This window comes from Penicillium chermesinum, assembly GCF_028974085.1.
Source record: "Penicillium chermesinum strain IBT 19713 chromosome Unknown utg000004l:1.0-3345178.0:1.0-3348027.0, whole genome shotgun sequence".
Taxonomy (NCBI): domain Eukaryota; kingdom Fungi; phylum Ascomycota; class Eurotiomycetes; order Eurotiales; family Aspergillaceae; genus Penicillium; species Penicillium chermesinum.
In genome coordinates, this window is record NW_026695314.1 from 1,407,238 (window position 1) to 1,418,836 (window position 11,599).

The 11,599-nt window shown below is 50.7% G+C and overlaps 5 protein-coding genes across 5 annotated transcripts; 1 reads left to right on the forward strand and 4 right to left on the reverse strand.

Moving 5' to 3' along the window:
• Window positions 1-137: 137 nt before the first annotated feature.
• On the reverse strand, window positions 138-608 carry N7468_005430 (uncharacterized protein; the record flags this gene model as incomplete). The annotated part of the gene is made up of 1 exon (XM_058474727.1): window positions 138-608. One exon carries the CDS (start codon window positions 606-608, stop codon window positions 138-140), a length of 471 nt encoding a protein of 156 aa, XP_058330467.1.
• Window positions 609-3,188: 2,580 nt separating this feature from the next.
• N7468_005431 (DUF3712 domain-containing protein) lies at window positions 3,189-4,625 on the reverse strand (the record flags this gene model as incomplete). The annotated part of the gene is made up of 4 exons (XM_058474728.1): window positions 3,189-3,719; window positions 3,748-3,866; window positions 3,921-4,345; window positions 4,399-4,625. 4 exons carry the CDS (start codon window positions 4,623-4,625, stop codon window positions 3,189-3,191), a joined length of 1,302 nt encoding a protein of 433 aa, XP_058330468.1.
• Window positions 4,626-7,443: 2,818 nt separating this feature from the next.
• Window positions 7,444-9,057, reverse strand: N7468_005432 (class I SAM-dependent methyltransferase; the record flags this gene model as incomplete). The annotated part of the gene is made up of 3 exons (XM_058474729.1): window positions 7,444-7,653; window positions 7,713-8,683; window positions 8,766-9,057. The coding sequence occupies 3 exons, from the start codon at window positions 9,055-9,057 to the stop codon at window positions 7,444-7,446; spliced, it is 1,473 nt and encodes a 490-aa protein (XP_058330469.1).
• A 360-nt stretch (window positions 9,058-9,417) lies between these two features.
• N7468_005433 (putative cysteine synthase) lies at window positions 9,418-10,921 on the forward strand (the record flags this gene model as incomplete). Its single annotated transcript, XM_058474730.1, has 6 exons — window positions 9,418-9,675; window positions 9,732-9,791; window positions 9,851-9,969; window positions 10,018-10,130; window positions 10,195-10,689; window positions 10,743-10,921. The coding sequence occupies 6 exons, from the start codon at window positions 9,418-9,420 to the stop codon at window positions 10,919-10,921; spliced, it is 1,224 nt and encodes a 407-aa protein (XP_058330470.1).
• Window positions 10,922-10,997: 76 nt separating this feature from the next.
• N7468_005434 (uncharacterized protein) lies at window positions 10,998-11,552 on the reverse strand (the record flags this gene model as incomplete). The annotated part of the gene is made up of 1 exon (XM_058474731.1): window positions 10,998-11,552. One exon carries the CDS (start codon window positions 11,550-11,552, stop codon window positions 10,998-11,000), a length of 555 nt encoding a protein of 184 aa, XP_058330471.1.
• Between the last annotated feature and the right edge of the window lie 47 nt (window positions 11,553-11,599).

Sequence of the window (11,599 nt, forward strand, 5' to 3'; positions counted from 1 at the left end):
AGAAGAGGTCATCTATGTGGGTTATGTACCCATATTAATTTTTCATCTTGTCCAGGGCTATATACAGGGGGGAAAAACAGAAAGAAAGAAAGAAAGAAAGTCGTTGTCATCAATACATCCATACACATGGCACACAGCTAATGATCTCGCCGATGGTCTGATAATTCACGGAGAGCAACAGCGCCTAGAACACCAGCGCCAACCGTTCGAGCGACATGGCCTACCCCATGACTCACGTCGTCGCCCTTCTTTTTGCGATGGTGGTGAACAAGCTCCGCGGCGCCCATACCAAGGATAGCACCTTGAGCTGTTTCATGGTGATCGTGCTTGCGAGAATGAGAACGGTGTTCGTGGTCTTTATGGTGCCCGTGGTGTCGAGAATGGCGTCTGCTATGGCCGTCATCACGATGGCCGTGTCGAGGGCCGTGGTCCGATTCGTAGCTTCGTCGGACAGGAACGAGGTCGCCGTTATAATCAGGGCGATCACGCTTGCTGTAGCTAGAATCTCGCGATCGGCTTTCGTATGGTGGGGGGTAATCCCCATAGCGGCCACGCCCGTAAGAATCGTGCCCCGGTGGGAAGCTTCCGTAGTAGTCGCGATTTGCCATGGTAAGCAACTATATGATTGAAGATGGTTCCAAATGATCGGAGATTTCTTCCAGGGTGATCTCTTTAATACTCCACAGGCCATGATCGCATTGACATCATAGATAGTCATTTTGTCCCATAGCGGGGCACGCTAGGCTTTGCTATGACTTGTTTTTGCGGCGATCACATGGGATGTGCAAGAGATTTTCCCAGCAAATGCAAAGATCTGCAACATGCAGCCTGGTCGCTGAGTTAATGTTTACGGAGGGCATCTTGGTCTAAGAGGGATGTATAGAGAAGCTTGAGGCAAGTCGTCCTCTCGAAGAGAGACGAGGGAGTTGATGAGGGGAGATCGGGAATGGAAGCACGCCGAGTGTGCCAGCGTATTTTTTGCCCTTTTGCAATGGCACAGGAATCTGTCGCCTCAGCTAAACTTGATACCGAGCTTCTAGGAAACGAGCCATCATGCTGACAGAATTTACGGCTCACGCCTACCCCAGCCCTCAGCACGGGCCTCAGCACCAGTGTATTGAGGCAACACAAACGTCCTGTCTCGGAAAGGAGCCATTCTCCGCAGGCCATGGGTTCAGTCTGTAAGGAGTGTTGTACTTTTTTCTGACGATATGGATGTTTGCGAACGCTTAGTAGTCATCCCCAGCTTCTGTGAAAGACCAAAGGAAGAACGTGCTGCCGCGGATCGGAGTTAGTGAAAAGAACTCCGACATCATTCTGTCGCAGCGCAGCAGATCTCAGTGCGGAATCGAGATAAGCTTGGGCTTTGATGGCTCGGCTAATAATCAGGTATTATTACGGCGGAGGGGGCATGAGCAAAGGTCATACTGATATCAAGTCCCAAATTGGTTCGAGTTCAAGAACTTGAATTTGTACCACCCCCCCTCGCCCACCATTTCGCAAGCGCGTATCCAATGGCAGTTCAGTTCACATTCCGCAGTTCCGGCTTACTGTAAGACAGGTGGATGATGCGCCGCAGGATTGCTGGTGCTGTCAACCTTCCGTAGAGAGTCTAATCCGCTCCCTAACCATTAACTACTATTCATCATAGTTTCCATCAAGAAAAAAGCCTGAACACAAAGGGTCAAACGTCAAGCGGGAAATCAGCGTCCGTGATCTATCGGATATCGCTAATGGTCGGACTCCCTCTAGATCATGACGGGATGCGGTCAACATCAAACTCTATCATCGTCAGTTCGCCCGATCTGTGTCCCAACACAATACTAGATTGATGGACAGCAACACAGGAAGCCCGGTATTTGATGGGAAGCCATATGAGATTGTCCATTCGATATTTGACCCATGGGTTAGATACGAATAAGGGCTTTGGAGGCACGATATCACGGCTAGAGGCTTCCTCTTCCTCTCCATTTGGTTCAAGGCATGGAGGCCGTCCAAAAGTACCGCAGCCAAAAAAGGTACTGGACTGGGTACCGTTTATTATCATCGTGTTTTGCAGAGTCCCCGCCGTTAGTTCTCAAACGCGAATGGCGCCATCCTTACATGCAGAAGCGACGCGGTGCCCATCGAGTGAAATTGAGATACAACTCACAATGTGCGGATGAGCCAGCACATTGCGAAGCTTCCCCGATGTAGCCCCTCAAACATAAATTGACTCGTTCAAGACGCAAAAAAGAAGATCACCATCAGAGGAGAAATCCACAATGGTGACAGTCGGTTCGAACTTCGCAGCTAGGTGATGGAGCCATGGTGCTTTCTTGGTTTTATCAAATGTGACCTTTCCACGACTCATATTAATGAGACAGTTCATGCGGAAATTTTGTGTGTCCCACAATTGGATGATGCCATCTCGCTGTATCATTGCCACTGAATTCTCATCTTTTGAGAAGGAGGCGAATTCAAACCCCACAAAACAGTCCATACAGATTTGTTTTGCGTGGAAAGTTTTGGTCTGACCATCTTCAACTGATGTATCACGGAGAGAGGGACAGAGGTGTTTATCCATCCAACAAATCGGCCGTTTGGGGACATGAAAACCCGACGCCGATCGGGTTCGATGACATCTCTCTTGAAAGGCTTCGGTGCAATGTTGTAGCCATCATCACCTGGGCAACTTGTTGATACCTATAGCTTGGCCTGCGCAGCGTCTGGGGCTACAACACATTGAGATTATTGGTGGGAGGTAAGTAGGTACATCTATAGGATCCTATCAGACCAAACAGTCCAGCAGTGCAGATTTTCGCGCTGTTCACTGTTGCTACCATATTAGGACGGCAATGAGGCATCATATCGAAAGTATCAATGGGGCAGTCAAGTATTACTATTGGTCTGATTATGCCTAGGTGTTCTACATTAGACATGACCAGTTATCCAAGACTTTTCTTGATAACTGTCTTTCCATGCGATACTAAGACCTTTGACGACCTCTATGTGTTTGGATTGTTTGACCATGAACAGTCGGCCAAGAGCTTCACGGTACCAGTCTGTGGGCTTGGTGCTGAAATGAAAGCTTCTCGAACATGATCAGTCTCAGAGAGAACTATCGAGAAACAAGCCCAGCATGGACTGAATTTTATATGCTTTGTAAAAGTCCAGGGTATTCGATTATATTAAGTCGTAGAAAATCATTAGGAATAAAAGCCAGAGAACGAGTCAATCATGAAGTCCCGCTCTACAGGGTCTACACCCTCAAAAGCTTCTTGGATGTACTTGCTGCGGCGCATCAGCGTCGCAACACTCACGGGCCCATCGGAATCGCCCTCAGATCGCGAAACCTTCCCAGAACCCGAGTCCGACCCCATCCCTTGCAGACTAGATAAATTCAACCCCTTCAGGGTGGATGTGAAGTTGGTTTGGGATTTGAGGTTCGCAATCGTGTTGTTGATCAGACCCTTGAGCGGGATTTCAGATGTGAGCGTGAGTTGCCGCAGCACGTTGGTGTACCATGGGATTAATTCATTGTCGTAGTGGACTTCTTGGGTGATTGCATCGAGGGTCAGGTTGCCGCCCTTCAGGGCTTTGGCCTCAGTCTTTAATAGACCTCCTAGATGCTTGATAGCTGTGGAGATGTCGAGGATTCCTTTTAAGGGGAAAGGCATTTGTGCCGGGGAATAATTCGACATTTTCAATGGTGGCGTTTCCGAGAACGACGCCGCCGGCTTGAATGTTCAATAATATGTCACCCACTTGAAAAGTGAGGTGAGTTGGGTTAGGCAGAGTCAAGTTGCCTTCAAAGTTGTGTCCATCGGATTGATTGAACACGAGTCCTGCATTAGCAATGCTGAATCCTTCGAACTGGTTCAGACCTGCAGGGACTGTTAGTACGGAACGGACCGGGGTACAGGGATCATTTCACGTACTCTGGGTTTTAATGGCCTTGTTCAACTTCACATGCGACTTCAGCACGCCCAAGTATGTGTTTGTTTGGCCATGAACCCACAATGAGGTTTCCTTTTGGAAAATGATTTGGTGCACGAATTCCTCCCAGGTGGTCTGGTTCAGGATGGGCGAGTGGATGTCGTTTACACCCAACGTAGTATTGCCCCTGATCTTTTTCCCAGGAATGGTGAAAGAGGCGTAGGGATATTTCTCCCCGTAGTCTTTCTGATATAAGTACAGAGGGAGATCTTCAATTCGTGCCGTAAGTGCCAGGTGCAAGTCGACTTTGGTTTGGAGCGTTAATTGCACACTATCAGGCTTTGGTTGGGTCAAGATGGCTTCCGTCAGCACTAGATCTGATTTATTGACGACCAGCTGGGCAATTGCGGGGATGGCAACAAGGAAGCTGAGCGATGTTAGTCACACATTCTGCCCGAGGCGCAATCATAGGTATCTTACAAAACTGGAAGAAAGATGGCAAGGAAGATGACGTTGCCAACACAATACACAAACCAAAAACGCTTCCAATGGCGCTTAATTCTCTGTGTGGTACTCGGGGTGCGCGACAACGAGAGCCCACCGGCGGATTTAGTCTTGGTCAAGGCCCACTGGTCGTCAGGGTCGCCGGGGGTAAGAAAGGGCCCCCAGGGCTTGCCCACCACGAATTTCGACTCCTTGGACGGCATCATGCAGAGCGGACAGACGTGCAAAGATCGAAAATCCGGGGGTGGGTTCAGAAGACGGGGGGGGGACGAGTGTGCTATGTATAAAAAGGGGGACCCAATCTTTAGCCGAACTCAAAAAGTCCCCAAACCCCAAAAGACGACCTTATTTCCCTGGACAGAACCGCGGATGGCATCATTGGTCCAATCCGCGCCGGTAACCCCGTGGGACTCGATCCACTCGTGTCCACTGGATCGGCGCCACGATGCGGGGGAATGGAATTGGCGACCACGGGATTGGTAGACACCAAGGAAGTCTTCTGCTCAATGTCCTCGGTACTCGAGAGGTTTATCTTGTGATACTCAGAGAGCTGAGTAGCTTGGGCCCTGGTCACTCCAATGTCAAGCCATGCATTAGCCTAGGACCTCTCGGGCGATTATTGCCCGCTGGAGTATTGATCAGCCCTGACCCTTCCAGGTCTAGTCCAGTCCAATCACTCGAATCCACCTTTTGTGTCCTCCAATCTACTGCCAGAGTCTCGAGACTAACACCAATTGAGTGGCCCAGGTTTGGTCGTCGCTGCGCCGTCTGTTCCCTCGGTGCTGCATCCTGCACGCAACACGCCTTCCCCCCCCCCTCAACCACCCCCGTCCACTTGGTCCTCGGTCGCCGCTGGGATCTCAAATTCACCACTTTCCCATGTGGAACCCAGCAAAAGTCTATTACCATGAGAGGAGGTCTAGCGGTGGGCGGAAAAGGTTCTGCTCTCGAGACTCCTGCTTATCTCCTCTTCTTGTCTTAGCCTCGGATCTTCGGAGATTTATCGATTGATCACTCATGACTAGGACCATGTCTCAACTCAATACCGCTACTAGGCTGAGAATGGGTCTATGCCCGTGAAGCTACTCCGTATAATGGCTCTCAGGTCACTGAGCTTCGTGCGTAGTGATCAACACCACCGCATTGTTTTCCTAGCCAAAGCCCCAGAGCTCCTATTTGGGCGCCTCTCTCGGCGGCATGCTAATTTCAAGAGACCCATTGCGGCATCCTTAAATTTCTCCACTCGCAGCCGCTAAGCAACGGTGCCTCCATACCGTGGGCCGGTCCCAAAGGACCCAGGAATCCGAGCAATAATCAAGGTGATCCTTCGTGCAGAGTTTAAAACAATATAAAACACCGGAATACTCTCCCGTAAGTACCATAATGGAGAAGGCCAGGTCTGATGCTCGTCTTTGGGTACCTGCGTTTCTGCATCCCTGATGGATGCTTCTCGGTGGCGCCGCACAAAGCCCGCCTATTAAAATTGCAGTGGCGCGAGCGGTCTTAACTGTCCACTTACCGCGTTCCTGCCCTGAAACCTGACCGGAGACGGGTGAGGTACCTGCGAAGAAATTCGTGCACTGTTCAATAGGCGGCCAAAAGCAGAAATGGGACACGGTCCTGAGGCACCATGGGCTTCGAAGGCTGGTCTCGACTGTCGCTTCGTGCTTCTGCCAATGGCCAAAAGTACATTCATTGTCCACAAAGTCAATAGTCTTTGCATTAGCGGTCTAGCGGGATGAAAGAGGCCTGAGGTTCAACCCCTGTAAAGCCAATCAATGGCGACATTATGCACACATCAGACGAGAGCTTCCATAAATCTGACCGGTTTCTTGCAGCTCTGTCGACCGGATTGAACCAAGTAGTCATGGGACGCGGTGTTTAAATCGCACCAGTGTTTCTTTCCATCTCAGCCTCTACCCGATCGTGGTGATCAACTTCGAAGCACACAATAATCAAATCGGGGAAACAAGAATAGAGTCCAACTGGGAAGAAAGAGAGCCTCTGTGACACCAATCGAAACCCCTTATATCAGCCGATGATCGATTCCAGGTGCAATCCTCATCTGCCAGTCATTAATTTTGTCGGTCTTAGTTGATGAATAGCAAAGTTAGCGATGCCGTCCGTTGCTGTCCGTTGCCGTCCATATCCTGCGTTCGTTTCTTCGAATGAGCATCTATAATAGCAACGACGGTCTATTTTAGATAGTATGTACTGCCAACCTAAGATCATAAGGCTCTTGGCCGTTTCTGGCTAACACTATAGGCTTATTCCAATGCTCAAGATCAAACGCACACGGTAAAGCGCCTGGGCAGACCCAACAGATCGATAGGCATACCGAAAGAGATAACGCCAACCCTCCCAAGCTGGCGTGACTAGCAGCGAGCCTAAGAGCCTCCACCATAGCCACGGTTGCGTAGCTCACAGGCACCAAGCTACAGGGAGATTCCGGCCGAGTACCACCTCCTAGACCAGTGCCACGACCGAGCAAGTAACGGGCCGTGTGACACGAATGACGCAGAAGCTCCAGCGCCACTGGAACTTGGCCAACCAGAACTGCCCGAGCTGAGCTCCCACATGAGAGCGAGGTTCGTGACAATGCCAGGCCCCGATCGTCGAAGCATGGGATCCGCCCGGGCCCGAAGAAACGCGGGGTAACCTGCTCGGGTCCAGGTCTTTCTTCGCCAGCTCGGGTCCAGGGGTCATGTGTGATCCGATTAATCCGCGTAGCGGCGGTGAAAGGTAATTAGATTAGCGGGCCTATTTGTTATGTCATGTTGGCGCTGATCGTGCAACATCCTCATGTCAACACGGAATTCTAGTTGGGATTTCCCTTGTTTGTGGGGGGAATCGGATGCTCATCAATCAAACTGCGGGGGGGGGTGGCCCACTTGGTGACGCCGCGGATCTCTACAACTTGGGGGGATTTTCTCTCAGGCGGATCTTTTGGACCGAGGCATAGGCCGGGATTATGTGCTATTCATTCACGCGCTATAATACAGAATTCCGATGGGGGGGTTTTTACACCGTCAGCAGCATGCTGGCATTTTTATACCAGTTCAGAAATGGGTTCTCCCCGTTGCGAGTCTCCGTGTCCTCGATGTAGGCCCATCGGCGCACAAAGTCCTCGTGGCTCACCACCTGGGTCAGTTTGCCCGTCACCGCACGGTAAATATCTTCAATGACATTGAAATCCGTCGGGAAGAAAATATCAAAGTATCCTTGATGGACCTGTGAGGAGGGCGAATTAGCATACTCTCATAAGAGGAGGGTCCCGTACATAAACTTACAAAGGGAGTAGTGACCGGCACAGTTTGTCGCTGATAACGAGTCTGCACGACTGGCGCATTGATACCAGGGACAGCATCGGGCAGTGAGTTAAAATCACTGGCTACCAGGCGATGTGCCGGGAAGTACTTGTTGAGAATGTCATAAAACTGCATCAGTCGAGTGGGAATGTACTCGGGAAGAGTAAAGTCCTTCATGAACGGCGACGCGACCCGCAGACCACGAAGGTATTTCGGGCCCAACGGGCTAGGGAAAGGACGTCGAGCTGCCGCCTGACGCACACGTAAAAAGCGAGCAGCGACCGGATCTAGCTGGAAGTTGTAGTACTCATGGAAGTCGCCTTCGGCATCGATCAGAACGCCACCTTGCTGCGGAAGCTCGGTGCGACAATCGTAGCGAATGGTGTCGTGGCCGAAATTGTCAAACACCTCGAGAGCCAAGAAGAAACACGGAGAATGCACATAAGTGTTCCATTCGAAGATAGACCGATTGATGATTTCAACGCGATTCCGGTGGCCTCGAGCCTCGAGTGTCTCCATCAGATTTTGGTACTGCAGATCGGCCAATGCGGGTGAGATCTCGATGATCTTGAACTTGGTGCGCTGGTAAACCTCATGGTCGGTGTCGCGGATGAAATCCAATATGTTCAACATCATCGTGCCGTTACCAGCGCCCATTTCGTAGATGATCAGGTCATGATATGGGTACAACGAAAGTTTGTAATTCGAGACAAGATATCGTGCAATGGTTTCGCCGTAATACGGACGGAAGAGCTCTGTAGGTGTATGCCAGAGCTGCCGCGCTTCGTTCGGATTGATCTCGTCGAGACGGTCTTCGAACTCGATATATCTTTGACCTAGAAGTCGGTGGAAGGCCGGCCCATCGTCAATGTTGTTGAAGTCAAACGGCTCGCCAGGGCTGAAGATGGTCGCTTGCTTCGAAAAGTAACCATAATGCGGATTGTACAAGCTGTCTGGAGCTCCAATGTCAGTATACGAGGTCCAAATCTGAAGGAAGAAGAGGAAGAGGTTCTTTCGTGAGACCCTCAAACTTACCATCTACGAACTCTCGCGTCAACATCTTCACCTTCCTTGGCCGCTCACGGCGGCTGCGGAGGTCCTTGGCCGTGACTGTTGGATATGTCTCATACTCCTTGCTGATATCTTTAGGAGCATGGCCCCGTTTCCTCCAGAGTGAGCTATCCGCTTGCGATTTGCGATTGGCCGAGCGTCGCGTCAGGAACGAGCGAGTTTGCTGCGATATCGGGGATGGGTAGCGACGGAATGATTGACAGGTCGGATGCCGGAAGATTCGTTGAAACAACCGGTTGAGGACGGGCGAGTCCATATTGCCTGGAGCGCAAAGCTGCGGATAAAACTGCGGAGGTTGCGGTGCTTCGGGTTGAGCGCGTCGATGGCCTGAGGCACCACTTCACGTGCCGTTGGTCATTTTGAACTGCGACTTGCTCTGGATCTTTGCTTGGGCTAGAATCAAGAGTGTGCTCACGAACAATTGAGATCCTTTATATCGTCTTTTCTTTCGATGGGTCTTATATAGCTGGTTCACTATCTTGATTGGCACTGCCAACTACCTGATCAAAAATCCAAGTGGTCCAAGCGTTTTGGCGCGGCGTTTTCCTTCGATGTCCCATCAACTCCGACATTCAACTTGAAGACTGTTGGAGGAAACAGACACTGCTGGCACACGATGCCGGATAATTCTACTATTTATATCGGCACTGCCTTCGCTGCAGGGGTCTGTCTAGCTCTCATCGGTAAAGACCTGTTAGACTCTCGGCGCCGTCAAAAAGACTCCACCAAAGGCGCAATATCTGGTCAACTGATTGCACGATCAGGACCACCGGCCATTGTTGATGGCATTGAGGGATGTATTGGAAATACGCCCCTTTTCCGAATCAAGTCACTTTCGGATGAAACGGGATGTGAAATCCTGGCTAAGGCCGAAGTATTTTCTTTCCTAGCCCAGAAGTAACGCTCTGTGATGAAACTAACACCGTTAAGTTCCTAAACGGCGCCGGTCAGAGTTCCAAGGATCGAGTGGCTTTGAGCATGATTGAATTGGTGACTTCGCAGATCCAAGTCGAGTAGTTTTGATAGTTTACTGACTTTGCTCCTCCCAGGCAGAAGAACAGGGAATTTTGACTCCATATTCCGGTGATACTATATATGAAGGCACATCAGGGTCGACAGGGATATCGTTAGCCACGTTGGCCCGCGCAAAGGGCTACTTGGCTCATATGTAGGTATGGTCTGATGTTTGCTCTCCAAACTAGCTAATACCTGATAGCTGCATGCCTTCCGACCAAGCAATTGAGAAGTCCAACCTTCTTCTCAAACTGGGGGCCATTGTCGACCGAGTGCCCCCAGCACCAATTGTTGAAAAGGACAATTTTGTCAATCGTGCACGAGCACTTGCAAAAGCCCACACAGAGCTCTTCTGCTATCCCGCTTCCCGATTCTGAAGGCGGCGATATCCAGCTATCAAACCGCATGAACAGAGGCCGAGGTTTTTTCGCAGATCAATTTGAGAACGAGGCAAACTGGCGAGCTCACTACGGCGGAAGTGGACCAGAGATCTACGCTCAGTGCAATGGTAGACTTGACGCATTTATAGCCGGTGCTGGCACTGGAGGTACGATCTCTGGTGTCGCCCGATATCTGAAGCCGTTGTTGCCGAATCTCACAGTGGTTCTGGCTGACCCGCAAGGTAGCGGCCTGTACAATCGCGTGCGGTTCGGTGTGATGTTTGATTTGAAGGAGAGGGAGGGAACTCGCCGCCGTCGTCAAGTCGATACCATCGTGGAAGGGATTGGCATCAATCGTGTGACGGCTAACTTTGAAGCGGGTAAGGAGCTCGTGGATGATGCTGTTCGTGTGACGGATGCCCAGGCATTAGCCATGGCGCGATGGCTCGTTGAAAAGGACGGGATCTTCATTGGCAGTAGCAGTGCGGTGAATTGTAAGTCTGATATGTTTGATTCCCCCATACGCACTGATTAACTTGGGGTACAGGTTTTGCGGCTGTGAAGATAGCGCAGAAGCTTGGCCCTGGCCATCGAATCGTGACTGTGCTATCAGACTCAGGGTCGAGGCATTTGTCTCGCTTCTGGGCAAAGGCGGGCGACGTGGGTGGTGCAGTGGACACCAAGCTTAGTGATGTTCTGAGCGCGCGAGATGAAGATTTTCAATAGGTTTGACATGACATTATTTGGAATATCTACGGGTAATCAATCGTGCCTCCAGCACACTTTGTAGCCACGAGCGCCATCATTGGGTGGATTCCAGCTGTTTCACTGGAGAATGTCTCTTCGGAGGGCAGTTTTTCAGTTGAATGGTATTATCCATACGAATTGCCGAAAGCTTGGAAGGCGACGATTCCGCGCTACTGATAGTGGCAAAAGGATCATAATCATCATCAGGCAATGCTGCGCCTTCCGAAATCTCACCATAAATAGACGAAGTGTCAGCCACATGTTCTCGAGGGCTCTTATTGGAGGCATTTGCGGGTTTATCACACGGCTGAGGCGCAGGGGCTTCTGGCTCGCCACTCTCATTTTCAACCTGTTTGAACGATTCTCGTTCATTACCCCAGGCCTTATCGCCAACCCACATACGGATGAGTTCAAACTCAATCTCGGCTTTCGAGCGATGGGGCACTTCTTTCTTGATCTCAGCCCAGGAAAGCTCCGCCCGATCTGTGAAGTGGCCCAAGACCTGGAGCTCTTGCTGGGTCCAGGGAGTCGAAAGCTTAGGCGGATTATCGCGCGGGTCCAACCAATGGTTCCTATGCCATACACATAACGTATTTATCGAGCGACCCATTTGATCACTGATCTCATGCCATTTCTTTTTTTCCACGTATCGCAGTC